Below are 22,060 nucleotides of genomic sequence, written 5' to 3'. Positions count from 1 at the left end.
TCTTCCAGTGGGTGCTGCTTCTCCCTCTGTGCAGCCAGGCGCCACAGCTGCTTTCTTCTCAGTCGTATTTGCTCTCTGTGCGCCATGAGGCATACACCTAGTTCGCAAGGCTCCATGATCCTGATGTACTCCTCATGCAGTATGAAAGAGAGACTCGTGGGTTAGCGTGGGTGGACTAAAAACCTGTCTTGGTGAAGTGTGAAGGCCCCTTAATGCATTGTGGAGAGTGCTGGCCACCACTTGGATGGCCAGACATTAGTGCACCGCATGGCTGCCCGAAAACCCCACCCACCTCCACCCCACTTCACTCGGCCGATTGGCGGCAGCTTTGCCCACTGGACTGCATCCTGTGCTCTAAGCTCAGATGCAGGCATTCTCCTAAGCGCACTGCAAGGCTGCACTGTTAGCTTGAATCATGGGGGAGACTGGTCCAAACCGGGATGATGACTTTGCAAGGGGCTGTGAGTGCCTCCACCAGTGACTGCTCCATGGCCAGCTTTAGCAAGGTGATTGTACAACGTGCCCAGTCGTCCAATTGTTCTGCAGCCCACGAAAATGCTCGTTACTTTGCAGTCTGTGCCGAGGGGTAAAAAGCTCTGGTGCATTTGGTGGCACTTTGATGCCTCTGCATTGCTTCAGTGGGCAGAGAAGCTAGAGGCCCAACTCCAATCATATCAATGTGGCTGTGCCTGAACTGTCTAATCTGTAGAGGAATGATTTCCCTAATGCGTGGCCACTTCGCTCGTCCACTTCCCTCGTCCACAACCCCCACCCCGCACCTGCTTATGCGCAACCCTTGAATCCCCACCCAATGCGCTTCAATCTTGAAGTCCAACAGACGACTTGGGTGAGCACTCCGCAACGTTACTGTGCATTCACCTCCGAGTTCCCCTCAAAGGGCAGCTCGCCAAGTGCACGCCTTTTATATGCTGTTGTAAAACATGTCGGTGTGGTGGGCGGACGATCCAGTGAGGGTGAAACAATTCTGGTGGGCTGGGCTTATAATGATATGCAGATGTGTTACAATGAGGTTCCCGACATCCAATGGCGGGAAATGTGGCATGCTATCGGCGAGCGGAGCAGACGATCACAAGCAGATTTCACGATGTTGTGAAACCGATTTATCGGCCTTCTCGGCATATTGTCCGCTGACCGCCACCAAACACACTTTGCTCATTTAATGAACGAAACTTGACATTAAGGATTGAAACTTGAACCATTGAGTGGAGTTTTAACAGGCCCATAGAAAGCACGGTTGGAGGTGGCAAATGCTGGGGGAGGGGGGAACAAAATTAGAGAAAAATGCTTTGGGCCATGTCACGAAACTATAATATTTTTCATAATATTATTGTAGGCTTATGGGTGTGAGTGTGGATGGTTCTGTCTGTATGACTGATTTACTTAAATTAGAGTCAGATAGACTGCAAGGTTGAAATTATCAAAAGAGTTTTTTTTTTATTCATGGAATGTGGGCTTCGCTGGCTCAGTCAGCATTTATTGCCCATCCCTAAAGCAGACTTTTGAAATGGAGATGGACAAGTTAAGATGAGGGATCCAAAGATAAGGTGTGAATGAAATATGCATTTTTAGGTAAGTGAAGAGGTTGTTTGATTTTCAAAGGGTCGGTAGGATGCTTACACCTAACAAGGTAAGCAAGGCCAAACAGGATGTTTATTTTTCCCAAAGGTACTGGCCATATTGGCAACATGAAAGATTTTTATATTATGGGAAAAGTAAATTTCCAAAAACATGTAGAACAATGGGATTTACACATTAAAGAGAGAAAACATATGTAAAGAGATTTGGAAGGTTATGTGTGAGGGTGGCCCACATCTTGAAAGCTACACCATGTAAAGCAGCCCTGGGGAAAAGCCTCTTGTCACTTTTGCAGAAGTCTGCAACTAAAGTTGTGTCATAAAGTCTTTGGAATTCCACTGTCGAGTGGGTGCATGTGGTAACTTTTGCTGGATTGCCTATTTAAATTTAAAATCTATTTTGGACTGTTGCCTTAAAGGGGATGTGTAGTTGGGAGTCAAGTTAATTAGGAATTTTGGGATTTGTTATAATATCAAATAACTGTAATCTTACATCTGTGTTTGAATGTTTTCTTTTGTTAATAAATGTTTAAATTTAATTTTTAAAATCTCTAAAGTTGTTAGTGGATTCATTACTTTTGAATTCAGTGCACAAATCTGCTCGTAATAAATACAAATTGCAAAACCATTGTGATAGCGTGGCCAAGTTTCCCTCGCGGATTTGGTCAGTCTGGCACATATCAGCTGCCACATCATGACAGGTCAATTTATCTATGTGTTTCCACTTCCGGGCACTTATTCAGGGTGGGCTGAGCCCAATTTTGGCAGCTCATCCATAAGCAGGTGAATGCTAATTGAGAACCAAAATTAGGGAAATTTACTGCAATCTTCCACTAACATTGCAATTTTCCAAGTGTTGCATGCGCCCAATGCTGGATCAACACCTGGGCGGCTCAGAGGAGATGGCTGCTTAGTGGGAGGTCAGAGCAGTGTGAGAGTTTAAGGATTTCTAACCTTCAACAGCAAAACATGGCAAGGCTTATGACTTCTGCTGGCAGAAGTTTGTCATTGTGTGAGGAATTCCTGGAGACTGATGTCCCCAGTAATGTGGGGAGTGATGCAGTGGCAGACTCCTATCAGACTGATGGCACCTCCACTGCATCTCTCCCGCTCCTGTTGTAACTCCCTTCAGCAGCACTCTAACTGAAGACACATTGCAAGCTCCCGACCACTCTTGCAATGGTGTGCACTGGATCGACTTCCCACCTCCTCTGGTCACCCATTGTTCCTCATTGGAAGGTGATCCCAGAAATGGGTTTTTAATTGGCTGCCTTCTAGAAGATTGAACCAAAAAGAATGCTGTTACTGCAAAGCAGTTTGGATGTGAAAATGGTCCTGATGACCAAAAAGTTTCTATGTCTGGAAAATTCTGCCCATTAACTCAATTTCTCGCTCCATAGATGCTGCTAGACCTGTTAGGTATTTCCTCACGCTGTGATGCAAAAGAAGCATTGATGTACCAAATTGGCAAGTTTTATTTTGCACTGAATAATTTCAGTTTAAGGAAATATCTGCAAATTGTTCATCCTATTAAGCTGCGCTTTTAACTGATGTGGGAAATCCATATGAACCCTGCACCATAAGCTCTTGGCCTAAGTTTGACCTTATCATTTTGGATTTGCCAAGTTTCAGATAAGAAATGAGACTCATTTATTCTGCTTCAAGGTGTGGCATAGTTTTGATGCATGTGATTCTGAACAAAATAAACAGAACTTTGTTTGTGACTAATAGTTGAAAAGCTATAAGGGCCAGAGAGATCCACTGAGCTCAAAGGATGTTGACTATGTGATATTCCCAATTCTCTCAGAGCACACCAGACAACTGTAACCCTTGAAAGTCCCCTCCTCTCAAATTATCCCAGGTATTTAATGCAGGTAAATAATACTTGCTTGTGATGATGCAACTTGTGTCCTTCCTGTTAAGAGCCTGCTCACTGATGTTGGACTGGAGCAGGCTGGGGTGCGCAGGCGCAGTTGAGGGTGATCGATGATTGTGGCTCGGTTGCGCTGCCTGCGCCTGCGCAGTGCAGCGGGTGGCTGATGCAAGCGGCAATTGTGGACCTGGAGGATCAGCCGGCTGGAGCTGCACAAGGTAGGGGGACATCGCGGGGGAGAGGGGGGATATAGGGGGCATCCTAGGGAGGGAGGGGGGTGTAGGGGTCATCCTAGGGAGGGAGGGAGGGAGGGAGGGGGAGGTAGTGGACGTCCTAGGGAGGGAGGAGGAGTGGTGTAGGGGACATCCTAGGGAGGGAGGGAGGGAGGGAGGGGGGGGTGTAGGGGACATCCTAGGGAGGGAGGAGGGGGGGTGTAGGGGACATCCTAGGGAGGGAGGAGGGGGGGGGGTGTAGGGGACATCCTAGGGAGGAGGAGGGGTGTAGGGGACATCCTAGGGAGGGGGGGGTGGGGTGTAGGGGACATCCTAGGGAGGGAGGAGGAGGGGTGTAGGGGACATCCTAGGGAGGGAGGAGGGGGGGTGTAGGGGACATCCTAGGGAGGGAGGAGGAGGGGTGTAGGGGACATCCTAGGGAGGGAGGAGGGGGGGTGTAGGGGACATCCTAGGGAGGGAGGAGGGGGGTTGTAGGGGACATCCTAGGGAGGGAGGAGGGGGGTGTAGGGGACATCCTAGGGAGGGAGGAGGGGGGTGTAGGGGACATCCTAGGGAGGGAGGAGGGGGGGTGTTGGGGACATCCTAGGGAGGGAGGAGGAGGGGTGTAGGGGACATCCTAGGGAGGGAGGAGGGGGGTGTAGGGGACATCCTAGGGAGGGAGGAGGGGGGTGTAGGGGACATCCTAGGGAGGGAGGAGGGGGGGTGTTGGGGACATCCTAGGGAGGGAGGAGGAGGGGTGTAGGGGACATCCTAGGGAGGGAGGAGGGGGGGTGTAGGGGACATCCTAGGGAGGGAGGAGGAGGGGTGTAGGGGACATCCTAGGGAGGGAGGAGGGGGGGTGTAGGGGACATCCTAGGGAGGGAGGAGGGGGGTTGTAGGGGACATCCTAGGGAGGGAGGAGGGTGGTGTAGGGGACATCCTAGGGAGGGAGGAGGGGGGTGTAGGGGACATCCTAGGGAGAGAGGAGGGGTGTAGGGGACATCCTAGGGAGGGGAGGGGGGTGTAGGGGACATCCTAGGGAAGGGAGGGGGGTGTAGGGGACACCCTAGGGAGGGAGGGCGGGAGGGGGTTGTAGGGGACATCCTAGGGAGGGAGGGAGGGAGGGGGGTGTAGGGGACATCCTAGGGAGGTGGGTGTAGGGGACATCCTAAGGAGGGGAGGGGGGTGTAGGGGACATCCTAGGGAGGGGAGGGGGGTGTAGGGGACATCCTAGGCAGGGAGGGGAGGGGGGTGTAGGGGACATCCTAGGGAGGGAGGGAGGGGGGCAGGCAGGGGACATCCTAGGGAGGGGGTGTGGTTAGGGGACATCCTAGGGAGGTGGGGGTGATAGGGGACATCCTAGGGAGGGGGGGGGGCGATGATAGGGGACAATCTTGGGGGAGGGGGGTAGGGGACAATCTAGGGGGAGGGGGGTAGGGGACAATCTGGGGGGAGGGGGGTAGGGGACAATCTGGGGGGAGGGGGGATAGGGGACATTCTGAGGGGAGGGGGGATAGGGCACATTCTGAGGGGAGCGGGGATAGGGGACATTCTGAGGGGAGGGGGGATTGGGGACATTCTGAGGGGAGGGGGGATAGGGGACATTCTGAGGGAAGGGGGGGATAGGGCACATTCTGAGGGAAGGGGGGGATAGGGCACATTCTGAGGGAAGGGGGGGATAGGGCACATTCTGAGGGAAGGGGGGGATAGGGCACATTCTGAGGGAAGGGGGGATAGGGCACATTCTGAGGGAAGGGGGGGATAGGGGACATTCTGAGGGAAGTGGGGGATAGGGGACATTCTGAGGGGAGGGGGGGATAGGGGACATTCTGAGGGGAGGGGGGAATAGGGGACATTCTGAGGGGAGGGGACATCTTAGGGAGGAGGTAGGGGACATCCTGGGGGGGGTTGGGTAGGGGTCATTCTGTTTTATATGGAATGCTATCCTTTATTACGAGAGGGATTGAAAATAAAGGTAATGTTTTGCTTCAGTTATGCAGGGCGTTGGTGAGACTGCACCTCGAATACTGTGTGCAGTTTTGGTCTCATTTACGGAAGGATGTAAATGCATTGGAGGAGGTTCAAAGGAGGTTTACTAGATTGATACCTGGAATGAGTGGATTGTCTGATGGGGAGAGGTTGGACAGACTGGGCTTGTTTCCACTGGAGTTCAGAAGAGTGAGGGGTGATTTGATTGAAGTGTACAAGATCCTGAATGGCCTTGACAAGGTGGACGTTGACAGGTTGTTTCCCCTTGTGAAGTCCCGAACTAGGGGACACTGTTTTAAAATTAAGGGTCGCCGCCCCTTTTAGGACAGAGATGAGGGGAAATTTTTTTTCAGAGAGTTGTGCGACTTTGGAACTCTCTGCCTCAGAAGGTGGTGGAGGCGGGGTCATTGAATCTCTTTCTACCTCTGCCTTATAGATTCTTGTTAGGCAAGGGAACCAAAGGTTATCGGGGGTAGATGGGAATGTGAAAATCGAAACACAAGAAGATCAGCCATATCTTACTGAATGGCGGAACAGGCTCGAGGGGCTGAATGCTGTACTCCTGTTCCTATTTCTTGTGTTCTTATAGTACTGTTGAAACCTTTAAAAGTTAGTCATCTAAACATGAGAAAGTATTGGGACTGGAGAGGTTCACATGTTGTATTGGCAACATCTGTGAGCAAAGGTAAACTTTCGGCAGTGTAATGAGCTGAAGTTATTTGTTCCAAAAGCTAATTACATTATTTTTCTCCCAGTTCATCTCTGGTGATCAGTACAAACATTCAGCATCATGGACGACAATAAGAATTTTGAGGAAAAGATCAGCCTTATTACCAGGAATTTGCAGGTATTGTCTTGTCATGTAAATATCAAACTCATTTGAGATCAGGAGATTTTTCTTAGAGTGATGAATGTATGGAATAGATTGCCGGCGGGGGGGTGAGGGGGTTCTGGTAGCGGCAAAATCACTGGAATCTTTTAATCAGTTGGATGGCGAAATGTAAGGAATGTAGGCCTGAATGGCCTTCTCCACCATAATGAACTTGCGAATACCAATCTTTTGTAAATTCTCACACATTTACAGCTAATAAACAAACTATAGACTACAGTGTAGGGTCACTATAAGAAAACAGACTGAAAAGTATAGCAAATGATTACAAACAAATTACCTTAATGAACAATGTTCAAATCACATTATATTGGTAGTAAAGTAAGAATCAGATTAAGTGGAAAGTAGTCTGTGTTGGAGTCAGTGGATAATTGATTACATCTGAGAGACCAACTGTTTTACTGTAATTTTCTTGTCTGTATGTTTAGCTTTCAAGCTTTAACAAATTCCATTAGCTTCGTGTTTTCTACTTGGCAGATAACCTTTGTAGTAGTATCTCCCTAAGGGCAGGTTCCCTGCCCGTTTCTCCACACCTCACAGTCTTTCGCTTTTCTCTTCATTTGCTTGTAAGAGCCTCCCATTTTCAGTTTCAATTTCAATGAACAAGATGACTAGGGAAAAGAAGTTGAGGTGGTTTCCCATTGCTTTCCACATGTGTGCTTAAAAGAAATACAAGTTCTCTTCCTGAAGAGTCCTCCACCTATAAGCAGCTGTGTCCCTCGAGGCTCGAGCTCTTCCACCATCACCACCGAAAATTCGCTGGTTCCATCGTTGAACATGGCTCGTAACCCTGAGCACGAGACCCTTACCTGGGCCTGGGATGGTTTGCAAAAGGACGAGGGCGATCACCCCCTGACATCTCAAATGCCCCTGCTATCCTGAGATACCCTTTACCCCAGAAGAAAAAATTCATAAAAAATGTTTTTTTTATGCTAAATCTAGATAGACGTGAGCAAAATAAATTTTTCTTACTTTTTTTGCAGGAAGTCCTGGGTGAGGATAAGTTGCGTTCAGTTCTGGAAGAACGGGACTTGAGGATTTATTGGGGGACAGCTACCACTGGGAAACCTCATGTAGCATACTTTGTGCCAATGTCAAAGATTGCTGACTTCCTAAAAGCTGGATGCGAGGTGAGGATGGTTTTTGTACATTTGGTGACATAACAGCAAGATACAATCAAGGCCAGCTGTAACAAGATAAGATCCCTCATTAATTTAACTTTCGTTACTGTAAGCACAGAAGGATTTGTACAACAATGAAATGCAAATCACAGGTTTTTCATAAACCTAATGTATATTCTCGAGCCTCTTATTTTACAAGACCTGGTTAACTCTTTTTTGTGTTGTCTGTGCCCTAAAGGTGAACAAAGCACCACGGGATTCTGCTGTTTAAGAAGGAGATGCACAGATAGGAAATGTAGTGAGGGAGTTTCCAATGCAAATATTTTATATAGTGCTGTTGTAAATATGTAGGTTGAACTGCAAATCCCATGGACCTCCTTCAGTCATAACCTGTAGAAAACTGGCAGTTTAGGTAGAGCTGTGATTTTCATTAATGATTTAATTTTGTTAATACTGTATCATTATGATACTGTACAATGAGTTTCCATATTTATTTTTAGCTGAATGAATTACAAACATACAAATGAGAAGCAAAAGTAGGCTATTTGGCTCCTTGAGCCTTCCCCACCATTCATTCAGATCATGGCTGATCTATTGTGGCTACAAATCCACATTCTGCCTATCCTCAATTAACTGACTCCCTTGTTAGTGAAGAATCTGTCTACCTCTGCGTTAAAAATATTCATTGACTCTGTCTCCACCGCTCTCCGGGGAAGAGTTTTCCAAAGATTCATGACTCTGAGAGAAAAAAATTCTTCTTATCTCTGTCTTAAATGGGAGACCCCTTTTTTTCAAACTGTGTTCACTAGTTCTAGTCTCTCCCACAAGGGAAAACATCCTTTCAGCATCCACCCTGTCAAGTCCCCTCAGGATCTTATATGTTTCAATAAGATGACCTCTTAATCTCGTAAACTCCAATGAATACCTGTCCAACCTTTCCTCGTCACTCCCCCCGTCCCCATCCTAGGTATCAGTTGAGTGAACCTCCCTGAACTGTTTCTAATGCATTTATATCCTTTCTTAAATAAGGAGACCAAAACTGTACATAGTACTTTAAATGTGGTCTCACCAACTGTAGCAAAACTGCCCTACTTTTATATTCCATTCCCTTTGCAATAAACAACAGCATTCCATTTTCCTTCCTAATCACTGCTGTACCTGCATACTTCCTTTTCCTGATTCATGTATCAGGACACCTAGATCCCTCTGTACCTCAGAGTCCTGCAGTCTCTCTCCATTTAAATAATATACTGCTTTTCTGTTCTTGCTGCCAAAGTGGACAAGTTCATATTTTCCCAAATTATACTCCATCTGCTAATTTTTTGCCCACTCAGTTAACCTATCTTTGTCCCATTGCAGAATCTTTATGACCTCTTCACAACTTAATTTTCTACCTATCTTTGTGTCATCAGCAAATTTAGCATCCAAGTCATTGATATATTGTAAATAGTTGAGGCCCCAGCACTGACCCCTGTGGTACTCCACTTGTCACAACCCGAAATGATCATTTAAACCCTCCTCTGCGCTTCCTGTTAGCTAACCAATGCACTACCCATGCTAATATGCTGCCCCGTACACCATGATCTCTTATTTTGTGTAGTAACCTTTGATGTGGCCTCTAACTCTTTAGTTAGCCATGGATGGTGTGTCCTTCCCCTAGAGTCTTTATTTCTCACTGGAATGTATCTTTTCTGAGTATTCTGAAATATCTCTTTAAATATCTGCCACTGCACCTCTACTAACCTAATCTAATTTCCCAGTTCACCTTAGCCAGCTCTGTCTTCATGCCCTCATAATTGCCCTTTTTTAACTTTACTAAAACACTAGTCTTAGATCCGTTCCCCTCTCCCTCAAACTGAATGTGAAATTCAATCATATTATGATCTTTGTTTTATTCATTCGTGGGATGTGGGCATCGCAGGCTAAGCCAGCATTTATTGCCCATCCCTAAACGCCCTTGAGAAGGTCCTGATGAGCTGCCTTCTTGAACCGCTGCAGCCCATGTGGTGTAGGTACACCCACAGTGCTGTTAGGGAGGGAATTATATGCCGGGTGGTCTATCCAGTTTCATTCCTTATTGACTTCTAGTGTTTTGATACAGCTGATGGCTTGCTAGGCTATCCCAGAGGGCATGTAAGCATCAACCACATTGCAGTGGGCCTGGAGTCATATGTAGGCCAGACCAGGTAAGTACAGCAGATTTCCTTCCCTAAAGGACATTAGTTAACCAGATGGGTTTTTACGACAATTGACAATGGTTTCGTGGTCATCATTTGACTTTTAATTCCAGATTTTGATTGATTGAATTCAAATTCTATCATCTGCCATGGCAAAATTCAAACCTTGGGACCCCACAGCATTACCCTAAGTCTCTGGATTACTAGTCCAGTGACAACACCACTATGTCGCCACCTCCCCGCTCCCCAAACGCTCCCATTTTCCTCAGTACTGATGCCGGTACCCCATGAATTGAAACCCATTTCTCCCATGCCTATCTTTAAGCCACGCATTTAACTCTCTAATCTGATTTACCTTGGCCAATTTGCTCATGGCTCAGGTAGTAATCCAGAGATTATTATGTTTGAGGTTCTGCTTTTAATTTAGCCCCTAATAGCTCATACTCCCTCAGCAGAACCTCGTTCCTAGTTCTGCCTATGTCATTGATGTTCAATGGCATTACCATCACTAAATCCTCCACTATCAACATACTGGGGGTTACCATTGACCAGAAACTGAACTGGACTAGCCATATAAACACTGTAGCTACAAGAGCAAGTCAGAGGCTAGGAATTGTGCGACGAGTAACTCGCCTCCTGAATCCCCAAAGCCTGTCCACCATCTACAAGGCATAAGTCGGGAGTGTGATGGAATACTCCCCATTTGCCTGGATGAGTGCAGCTCCAACAACACTCAGGAAGCTGGACACCGTCCAGGACAAAGCAGTCCGCTTGATTGGCACCACATCCACAAACATTCACTCCCTCCACCACCGACGCACAGTAGCAGCAGTGTGTACCATCTACAAGATGCACTGCAGGAATTTACAAAGGTTCCTTAGACAGCATCTTCCAAATCCACGACCCCTACCACCTAGAAGGACAAGGGTAGCAGATAGATGGGAACACCACCTGGAAGTTCCTCTCCAAGTCTCTAACCATCCTGACTTGGAAATATATTGCCGTACCTTCACTGTCGCTGGATCAAAATCCTGGAACGCCCTTCCTAACAGCACTGTGGGTATACCTACACCACATGAACTGCAGCGGTTCAAGAAGGCAGCTCACCACCACTTTCTCAAGGCCAACTAGGGATGGGCAATAAATGCTGGCCCAGCCAGCAAAGCCCACATCCCGTGAATGAATAATAAAAAAAAAAATTGGTACTTACATGGACTCTGACCACTGGATCCTCCCACTCTCAACTGCAGAGAACCGCGCCTGTCACTCTGCCTATACTGTCGCCAACTACCACTACATCCCTATTAACTCCCCCCGCTTGAATGGCTTCCTGTACCATGGGGAGTTTTAAGGAGCATCTTAAAGGAGGACAGAGGGGCGTAGGGGATTTAGGGAGGGAATTCCAGTGCTTCGGGCCTAGACAGACAAAGGCATATGCTAAGGCAATGGAAGTTGGAGATTCCACACAGGCCAGAATTGGTAGAATGCAGATTTCTGAGAGCTGCAGGCGGTTACAGAGATCAGGAAAGGCAAGACGATGCACGGATTTGAACATAAGGATGAACATTTTAAAATGTTGGGGAATGGGGAGCCACTGTATGTTTTCAGTACTGGATGATGGGTGAATCGGACTTTGTGTAAGTTAGGCTACGAGCATCAGAATGGTGGGTTTGCTTAAGCTTATGGAGTACAGAAGATGGGAGGTCACTTGGGAGCATTGGAATAGTCCAGTCTGGAGATAGCTAACAAAAATATGAATGAGGGTTTCTCAGAAGGTTTGCTGAGGCAGATGTTATTATGGAAGTAGGTGGCACTGGTGATGGAGAGGATATGGGGTCAGAAGCTGAACGCAGGGTCAGATAGTGCATGAGGTTGCTAATAGTCTAGTTCATGCTGGGAAATTGGTCAACGAAGGGGAGATAATTGGTGGTTACAGAACAGAGTTTGTGGTAGGGACCAAAGACTATGGCTTTAGTCTTTCCAATGTTCAATTGGAGGGAATTTCTACTCATACGATACTGGATTTGGGACAAGCTTCCTGACAACATAGAGGCAGTGACGAAGTCAAGAGATATCACCATGGTTTTTTTATCTTTGTGCTGCATCTCGGTTTCTGTGCAATTTATTTTGTGAGGAAGCCATTATCATCTATTCCAAGACACAAAGGAAGTTGTTATAATATTATTAATTGAAATAGTTAATATTTTTGAAATCTTTCTTTTTTCCCCCTGCCACTCCAGGTAACAGTTTTGTTTGCTGATTTACATGCTTATTTGGATAACATGAAAGCTCCCTGGGAACTGCTCGAACTGAGGACACAGTACTATGAACATGTCATAAAAGCAATGCTGGAAAGTATAGGTGTACCAATAGAAAAACTCAGATTTGTGAGGGGAACTGATTATCAGTTAAGCAGGTAAGAACTAAGTATTTAGCCTCGGTCAATATAATCTGTTGAAATATAGGACAGAAATGCTTTTGCTGTCTTTAATGGGTTAAAGATCTTTTCATTTCTTTTGATTGTAAAGAGCTTTGCAAAACCAGAATGTGTCTGTATGTTTTCAGGGAATACAGTTTGGATGTCTACAAGTTATCCTCTGTGGTGACTCAACATGATGCCAAAAAGGCTGGTGCTGAAGTAGTTAAACAAGTGGACCATCCACTCCTCAGTGGTCTCCTATATCCTGGATTACAGGTAGGAATGGAAAAGAACAAAAACTAAACAATTTAAGGGAAATCATTTTCTCTATAAGCTATCCGTCATCGATATATTGACAGGGATTTTAGGTTGTTAAATGTAAAGACTGAGTAATAGGCTGATGTTCAAATGATGCCCATAAGCAACTCGAGCTTTACTTAATAACATTTCTAACCTTCATTTGTGTTATCAATTTACAATTATCCATAATGCGTTCAAAACCATGATGCTCTTGGATTAATTTTGTGATGCTGCTTTTAACACTTGAACTTAATGGGCAAGAAATTGTCTTCATTCACCTATTCTTTTTACAATGAAAGGTATAATTTCAATATAGACAGAAAGCTTAAGTTGATTTTGAAAAAAAAATAATTCTGGGGGACCACGGTATATTTTTAAAATCATTTTCTATTCTTTTAGGCCTTGGATGAAGAATATTTAAAAGTCGATGCACAGTTTGGTGGAGTTGATCAGAGGAAAATATTCACATTTGCAGAAAAGGTAGTTTTTTTCTTATAAAATTGACAGTTATGTAAACAGATTAAGAAGCCCAAAGCAATTAATTTAAATCTTAGGCTGGAATATTTGACTCGAGTTGTGTACCAGAATTTAGTTGTAATTTTAAAAAATAGTCTTTAATATCCCTAACAAAATTTATACATGGGGCTTTGCATCCAGGGCATCATTTCATGTTAGAACTTAGGCTATAGCAGACCTTAAACCAACCTCATTAGGGTTTTGGTTTTTGGGTGAGGCACTGAGTTTCTTAACTGAACAATGAGATATTTTGAAGAAGTGTATGCATTACAAGTGAAAATGTCCTAGTTTAGTAACTTTTAAAAATGTGTTTTCTTGGGCTGTAATTCATTAGGTGCCTCTCACCAGACACGGTATTCTATTTTATAAATGGCATGTTTAGAGCTGTCTGCCTGGGTCATTTTTAGCATAGTTTTCCCCCTTCCAAAATATTGATGCCTATTTAGAAATGTTTAATGCCCTTTTAATACACTTTTGTGTTGTATTCATTTTGGCAATATGAAAATTCCAGTGCACAGCTGTTTAAACAAAAGAAGCTTTGCCACTGCATTGAGGAAGAAAGGAGTCATAATAAGGCATGCATTTGAAATTATCATAACTTAATTTGGTTTGCTGTGAAACCAATTTGTTGATGATATAGGGTATTGTGATTGAGATGTCACAGTCTCTCATTTTCTATACTTTCAATAAGCTTTAGTTCAGCTCTTTAGATAAGTAGACATTGTGTTTATTTCTAGAGCAGCTGAATTAATCAATTTACACTGTAGGATATAGTTAAAGCAGAAGGGCTGTTGCCATCCATCACATTAGTCACTGCTCTTCAAAAATAATTCATTGGTGAAGCACTTTGTGAAACATTCTGATGAAAAGGCACTCTATAAACAAAAGTAATAGTACACTGTTAGTACAACAGAAATGCCTCTCAGGTCTGTGTCTTGTTTTAAATCCTCCCAACAGTTCTTGTTTTTCCTCCACCTGTTCAACTCCCAAACTAGCTGTTCTTTGTAGTTTTAACATTTTTAAATCTTGAACTACAATGTAAATAAATGTGATTTTAATGATTTGTGTACTTATTCAGTACCTTCCAGCTCTTGGTTATGCCAAGCGTATTCACTTAATGAACCCTATGGTACCAGGCCTGACTGGAGGGAAAATGAGCTCTTCTGAAGAGGTATTTCTTACTGTTGACTTTCATTTCATATTGTTATTAATTGTTTTACGTATATTACTATGGTCTAGAAAGTGAACAACTGTATGGTGAAAGCTAATGTACATTTGTTCATCAGAACTCAAATGTAATATAAACATATTTGTAATTGTAGAACATAGTCTGGGAGTGAAAAATATAAATGAAATTAGTGCTTCAAATTCAGTGGAGGAATTGAGAGAGGTGGTGGTGAGGTAGAGCTGGCTGTTGTCAGTGTACATGTGAAAACAAACACTGTGCTTTTGGATGATATCACTGAGGGGCAGGATATGGATGAGAAATAGTGGGGGGGGTGCTAAGGGATCCTTGGGGGACATCAGAGGTACTAGTTGAGAGTGGGAGGGGAAATCATTGCGAGTGACACTCTACTTGCGATTAGATAAGAATGGAACCAGGTAAGTGCCGTCCCACCCAGCTGGACAACAGTGGGAAGGCGTTGGAGGAGGATGGGGTGATCAACTTTGTCAAAGGCTGCGGACAGTTTGAGAAGGATGAGGACGAAAAGTTTACCTTTGTCATGGTCACGTGGAACGTCATTTGTAACTTCGATAAGAGCCGTTTTGGTGTTGCAGCAGCAGTGGAGACCTGATTGGAGGGATTCAAACATGGAGTTCTGGGAAAGATGGGAACAGATTTGGGAGGCATCAGCACATTCAAGGAACTTGGAGGAGACTGTGACATAGTGGTAATGGCACTAGACTAGTAATCCGGAGGCTCAGGCTAATGCTCTGAGGACATGGGTCCAAATCTCACCACGGCAGCTGATGGAAATTTAAATTCAAATAATAAATCTGGAATTTTTAAAGATGGTAGTCTCAGCAATAGTGACCATGAAGCCATCATTGGTTGTCGTAAACACCCATCTGTTCGCCAAGGTCTTTAGGGAACAAAGCCTTGCCTTTAACTGCTCTGGCTTACATGTGACTCCAGACCCACAGTAATGTGATTAACTCTTAACTGCCCTCTGAAATGGCTTAGCAAACCACCAAATTGTATCAAAGCGCTACAAAGTCAAAAAGGAATTGAACCTGATGAACCACCTGGCACTGACCTAGGCACCAGATACGACAAAGGCACACCTAACCCTGTTGACCCTGCAAAGTCGTCCTTACTAATATCTGGGTGCTTGTGCCAAAATTAGGAGAGCTACTCGACAGACTAATAAAGCAGCAGCTTGACAATCATACTCCTGGAATCATACCTTACAGACAATTTTCCAGATACCACCATCACGATCCCTGGATATGTCCTGTCCCACCAGCAGTACAGACCCACCAGAGGTGGTGGCATAGTGGTATATAGTTGGGAGGGAGTTGCCCTGGGAATCTGGACACCATGAAACCTTGTGGCATCAGGTGAAACATGGGCCAGGAAACCTCTTCTGATCACCACCTATCGTCAACATCCACCCCCCCCCCTCCCCCCCCATCCCAGCTGATGAATCAGTATTCCTCATTGTTGAGCACCAATTGGAAGAGCACTGAAGATGGAAAGGGCATAGAATGTACTCTTGCTGGGGGACTTCATTGTCCATCATCAAGATGGCTCAGTAGCACCACTACTGACCGAGCTGGCCAAGTCCTGAGCTGGTTACTCCGCGTCTGCGGCAGATGGTGATGAGAAACAAACAAGGGAAAACTTTACTTTGACCTCAAACTCCCCCATCTATAGCTGTCACAGATGCTTCTGTCCATGACAGTATTGGTAGGAGTAGTCACCGCACAGTATTGTGGAGACGAAGTTCCACCTTCACATTGAAGATACCCATCATTGTGTTGTGTGGCAACACCACCATTCTAAATGGGATAGATTTCAGACAAATCTGGCAAATCAAAACTGGCCATCCATGAGGCACTGTAGACCCTCAGCAGCAGCAGAATTGTATTCAACCACAATCTGCAACCTCATGTCCTGGCATCACACTCACTCTACCGTTACTATCAAACCGGGGGATCAAACCAGATTCAATGAAAAGGGCATGCCAGGAGCAGCAGCCGGCATACCTAACAGCGAGGTGGCAATCTGTGAAGATAGAATTTGCAGTGCAAACAGCGGAAGTAGCATGTGATAAACAGCGGATTAGATCTAAGCTCTGCAGTCCTACATCCAGTCATGAAGGTGGTGAACAATAAAACAATGAACAGGAAGTGACTGCACAAATATTCCCATCCTCAATGATGGCAGAGTCCAGCACACCAGTGCAAAACAGCTGAAACATTTTCAGCCATCTTAAGCCAGAAGTGCTCACTTTGATCCACCTCTGCCTCTTCCTGAGGTCTCAGATGCCAGTCTTCAGCCAATTCAATTCACTCCACGTGATATCAAGAAACAGCTGAAGGCACTGGATACTGCAAAGGCAATGGACCCTGACAACATTCTAGCAATAGTGAAGGCGTGTGTTCCAGAACTAGTTGCTCTGCTAGCCAAGTTGTTCCAGTGCAGCCACAACACTGGCATCTGCCTAGTAATGTGGAAAATTGCCCAGGTATGTCTTGTGTACACAAAGCAGGACAAATCCAAGCAGGTCAATTACTGCCCCATCAGTCCACTTTTCATCATCAGCAAAATGATAGAAGGGGTTGTCAACAGTGCTATCAAGTGGCACTTACTCAGCAATAACCTGCTCACTGGTGCTCAGTTTGGGTTCCGCCAGGGTCACTCAGCTCCTGATTTCATTCCAGTCTTGGTCAAAACATAGGCAAAAGAGCTGATTTCCAAAGATAGGTGGGAGTAACTGCCCTTGACATCAAGGCAGTATTTGACTGAGTGTGGCATCAAGGAGCCCTAGCAAAACTGGAGTCAATGGGAATGGGGTGAAAACGCTCCACTGGTTGGAATCATGGTGAGATATTGCAGAGCTCTGAGATGCAGAGGGACCCGGGTGTCTTAGTGCATGAATCACAAAAGGCTATTATGCAGGTACAGCAAGTAATTAGGAAAGCTAATAGAATGTTATCATTTATTGTGAGGGGAATTGAGTACAAAAGTAGGGAGGTTTTGCTTCAGTTGTACAGGGCCCTGGTGAGACCACTTCTGGAGTAGTGTGTACAGTATTGGTTTCCTTTTTTAACAAAAGATATACAAGTGCTAGAAGCAATTCAGAGGTTTACTGGACTAATACCAGGAATGGGTAGGTTGTCTTGTGAGGAAAGGTTGAACAGGTTAGGCTTGTATCCACTGGAGTTTTGAAGAGTTAAGAGGTGACTTGATCAAAACCTTTAAGATCCTGATGGATCGTGACAGAGTGGATGTGGAGAGGATGTTTCCTTTTGTGGGAGAATTTAGAACTACGGATCATTGTTTAAAAATAAGGGGTCGCTCATTTAAGACAGAGACGAGGAGAAATTTTCTCTCAGAAGGTTGTGAGTCTTTGGAACTCTCTTCCTCAAAAGGCAGTGGAAGCAGGGTCTTTGAGTATTTTTAAGGCAGAGCTAGATAAATTCTTGGTTAACAACGGGGTGAAAGGTTATCAGGGGTAGGCGGGAGGTTACAATCATATCAGCCATGATCTTATTGAATGGCAGAGCAGGCTTGAGGGGCCAAGTGGCCTACTCCTGCTCTATGTTCATATGTTTATACCTAGCACAAAGGAAGATGGTTGTTGTTGTTGGAGATCAATCATCTCAATCCCATGACGTCACTGCAGGAGTTCCCCAGGGTAGTGTCCTATGCTCAGCCACCTTCAGCTGCTTCACCAATGACCTTCCCTCATAAGGTCAGAAATTGAGATATTCGCTGATGATTGTGCAATGTTCACCACTTGCAACTCCTTAGATACTGAAGCAGTTAATGTCCATATGCAGCAAGACCTGGACAAAATTCAGGCTTGGCCTGATAAGTGGCAAGTAACATTTGTGCCAGACAGTGACCATCTCTAACAAGATAGAATCTAGCCATCTTCCTTTGACATTCAACGGCATTACTATCGCTCAGTCCCCCACTATCAACATTTTGAGGGGGGTTACCATTGACCAGAAACTGAACTGGACCAGCCATATAAATAATGTGGCTACAAAAGCAGGTCAGAGGCTAGGAATTCTGCAGCGAGTAACTCACTACTTGACTCCCCAAAATCTGTCTACTATCTACAAGGCACAAGCCTGGAGTGTGATGGAACACAGTCCACTTGCCTGATGAGTACAGCTCCAACAACAACTCAAGCTTCACACCATCCTGAACAAAGCAGCTCGCTTGATTGGCACCCCATACACCACGTTAAACATTCGCTCCCTCTACCACCTCACGGTGGCAGCAAGATGAACTACAGAAATAAAAACAGAAAATGCTGGAAAAACTCGGCAAATCTGATAGCATCTGTGGAGGGAGAAACAGACTTAACATTTCGAGTCCGTATGACTCTTCTTTAGAGCTCTCGAAATGTTAACTCTGTTTCTTTCTCCACAGATGCTGTCAGACCTGAGTTTTTCCAGTATTTTCTGCTTTTATTTCAGATTTCAAGCATCTGCAGTATTTTGCTTTTATCTAAGAAGAACTGCAGCATTGTAATATACTGGGCATCAGTTTAGAGGGATTTTACTGCAGCACATGGCATCTCATATTAAATCCCTCTAATACCATATCCCGTGTTTTCCACCTCCACAATGCCAATGCCAAAAAAGAATTGCATGGCTATATGGATAAACCATGGTCACTCCCAAGTATGTTGGGTTGAGACTCTAGATAAGACTCTGTCCTTCTGGGAACATTTGAAAAAACAGCAGCAAAGATCAAAACCAGGAACAACCTACTAACCAAACTTGCTGGGTCTACTTGGGCTGCTGCTGCCAGAACTCTCTGGCCCTATCATACTATACAACAGAGTACTGTGCACATGCCTGGCAAAGGTCATCACACACACATCTTGTTGACACTCGATTGATGCACATCATGGCTGGAACACTCCACTCAACACCCCTCCCCTGGCTTCCAGCCCTTGCAAACATTGCTGCACTACACATCCGCCGACAGACAGAAACACACAAGCCAGCTAAAGCCACCCATGCTGCACCTCATTTACCACTCTATGATGACCTGTTCAACTACTTACTGCTCACCTTCCATCTCGACACCCCATATGGAGCAGCCTTCCTGAGAAAGACCTATCAGCAAACATTCTTTGGATTAAGGACTGGGAAACATGGAAAGTCGCTAACAAGTTCCTTGTGACCAACTTCATCTGTTGAATGGCAAGCTTTGAACTACCACAGCGACAGTGCCTTGCTAAATAGGTTCAGGACAGGTCAGGGCCCCTGTGCAGCCAACCTCCACCACTGGGGTCTCAGTACAAACCCCTTATGCACTTGTGGAAAGACACAAACAATGCTGCACATTACCAAGGAATGTCCCCTTTACAGACTAAGAGGCAGATTAATCACCTTAAATTCAGCTAATGAGACTTGGCTTCGGGAATTTGCATTTGCTAAGTGATATTGCAGCAACTCACCAAGGTTCCTTTGGCAGCAGGTTCCAAACCCATACCCTCTATCACCTAGAAGGACAAGAGCAGCAGCACCTGCAAGTTCCCCTCCAAGCCACACACCATCTTGACTTCAGGCTATATTGCCATTCCTTCACTGTCATTGGGTCAAAACCCTGGAATTCCATTCCTAACAGCACTGTGGGTGTACCTACACCACGTGGACTGCAGTGATTCAAGAAGACAGCTCACAATCACCTTCTCAAGGGCGGTTGGGGATGGGCAATAAAATCTGGCCTTGCCAGTGATAACCACGATCCACGAAAGAATTTATAAAAAAGGATGTTGGAGATGGGGCGGCAGTTTGCAAGGATAATGGCTCAGGGCTTGGTTTTTTGAGGAGATGTGTGATGATGACAGATTTAAAAGAGCGGGACAACACCTGAAGAAAGAAACTTTACCAGCATTAGCTAACTTGGGGGCCAGGAGGGGAAGTTGCGTGGTCAGCTGTTTCATGAGAATAGGGTCAAGTTGTGCTTGGAAAGCACATGAGGGAAGATAGAAAAACCAACGAAAGTTGTAAGTTCAGGGCTAGGGCAGGCAATTTCTATAAATTGAAACTGATGTTATGTGATAAAAGTAGAGGTGGAATTAAAATGAATGAAAATAGGTTATCTCAATTGCAGATTTGTGCAAAGGTATAATACAAAATTGAAAGATTTAAGAAACTGGTATGGATTATGATGAGTGAGAATTAATCATCATTTTTTAAACATTCTTGGGTAGGAACATGTTGCATACTTTGAGTGTTTTTAAGATCACTTCTCATATCCACGCAATTAAAAGTATATATTTTTCATTTAATGACTACCACTGTTTTGTGGTCTTTGGATATGTTTAAGGCAGGTTTAAGGCCTTGTTTAAAGACAAAATCAAGCGTGTCTTATAAAATGTTGGTGGAAGTTTTCATTCTTTACTTGAAGTCTTACTGAAGTGGGGGAAAGCTCGGAGTCGAGAAGGAATGCAAATGTTTTGAATTACTTATTTCAATTAGTCAGAGATCAGGTTGTATCTATTAATTGAAAAAAAATCAGATTCAACACTGCATTACATCTAGTGAAAAGGATGCTGAAAATTACTCTGTGGGTATTGATCACTTCTAATGGTTGATTGTTGAAAAGATGCAGCATCAGGACCACAGAGGATATTGTCCACTTAATGGGAACTGGTGGAAAAACTGCTGTGAGGATCATTAGTTCAATAAAAACTTAAAACTGTAATTGAAATTTTAGGAGAATTAATGGTACTCCTGGGTGTGTAGATGAGAAATGGAATATGAGGGCGAGAACACTGAATACAAGTATACATATATTTTCATAGGTTTTCTTTTGGTAATCTCTTTTGGATACTCACATCAATTATTGCCCTTAGGAGTCCAAGATTGACTTGCTGGACAAAAAGGAAGATGTAAAAAAGAAGCTAAAACGGGCATTCTGTGAACCAGGCAATGTGGAGAACAATGGTGTTTTATCCTTTGTGAAACATGTCTTGTTTCCATTGCATGGAGGTGAGAGTAAGGAATGTGGAATTTTACAAAATATTGATCTCAGAATTGTTTGGGAAAAATCTCAATTCTTTCTTCAATTTCCATTGTATCTTTTAAACACTGTTCAAACCATAAACACCCATGAAACTAATTTTTAAAATTTGAAATGTTGTTATAATCTCCGTAGAGATCAATAACTTTAAAAAAATATTCAAACTTCAAGGTAATAGCTGAAAGAATGATATGACAAGATTTCACATTTTAAAACTTTTACTGCCACAAATGACTAAAACAGCTATTGACCAAACATTGTTTTCATTTACACTTTTAAACAACAGAAAGTGACGTTCCCTTTTTATACTTATTACCTATTGCACTCTTGCACTGTCCTTTTAGCAATCAGTCCTTAGTTGGTCCCAGCTTCTAATAGATTCCCATATTGCTGAGTAGTAACTTTGAGTGAATGTCTTCAGACACTTTTCCTCAGTTTTCAGGAAGTTTTTCAAATCCACCACCAGCAGTAAAGCCTGTTCTGGTGATTCTTCTTTCCCCTAGCCACGCCAGGAGAAATCTCCTGCATTCTACAGAAGGCTGCAGGATGCATCTATTCAACTAGAGACAGTACCCCTCCACCATCTGGCTGTGGTAGCTTGCAAAGCCAAGCAGCCTTTCACTTGGCTGACCACACCAAACTCCTGTCAATGATATTCATTGATTTGTAGAGAAACCTGTAACCTGATCTTAAAAATGGCTTCCTCTGCCTTCTTCCCCATGACAATATCAAACACATTAACCTTGCA

The 22,060-nt window shown here is 44.4% G+C and overlaps 1 protein-coding gene across 2 annotated transcripts in view; it reads left to right on the top strand.

The window, feature by feature from the left end:
- Positions 1 to 3,579: 3,579 nt before the first annotated feature.
- yars1 (tyrosyl-tRNA synthetase 1) overlaps positions 3,580 to 22,060 on the top strand; it is a 37,547-nt gene continuing 19,066 nt past the window's right edge. For both annotated transcript variants that reach the window (XM_078567123.1, XM_078567124.1), the window contains exons 1-8: positions 3,580 to 3,686; positions 6,425 to 6,516; positions 7,542 to 7,688; positions 12,097 to 12,272; positions 12,422 to 12,551; positions 12,975 to 13,055; positions 14,170 to 14,262; positions 21,146 to 21,281. In XM_078567123.1, the coding sequence (XP_078423249.1) occupies positions 6,460 to 6,516; positions 7,542 to 7,688; positions 12,097 to 12,272; positions 12,422 to 12,551; positions 12,975 to 13,055; positions 14,170 to 14,262; positions 21,146 to 21,281 (820 nt within the window). In that variant the 5' untranslated portion in view covers positions 3,580 to 3,686; positions 6,425 to 6,459. The remainder of the gene's footprint in view (positions 3,687 to 6,424; positions 6,517 to 7,541; positions 7,689 to 12,096; positions 12,273 to 12,421; positions 12,552 to 12,974; positions 13,056 to 14,169; positions 14,263 to 21,145; positions 21,282 to 22,060) is intronic.

The sequence above is a fragment of the Cetorhinus maximus genome, chromosome 21 (assembly GCF_964194155.1).
Source record: "Cetorhinus maximus chromosome 21, sCetMax3.hap1.1, whole genome shotgun sequence".
Classification (NCBI taxonomy): domain Eukaryota; kingdom Metazoa; phylum Chordata; class Chondrichthyes; order Lamniformes; family Cetorhinidae; genus Cetorhinus; species Cetorhinus maximus.
The sequence above is the reverse complement of the archived record's forward strand: the minus strand, read 5'-3'. Positions and strand labels throughout refer to the sequence as shown.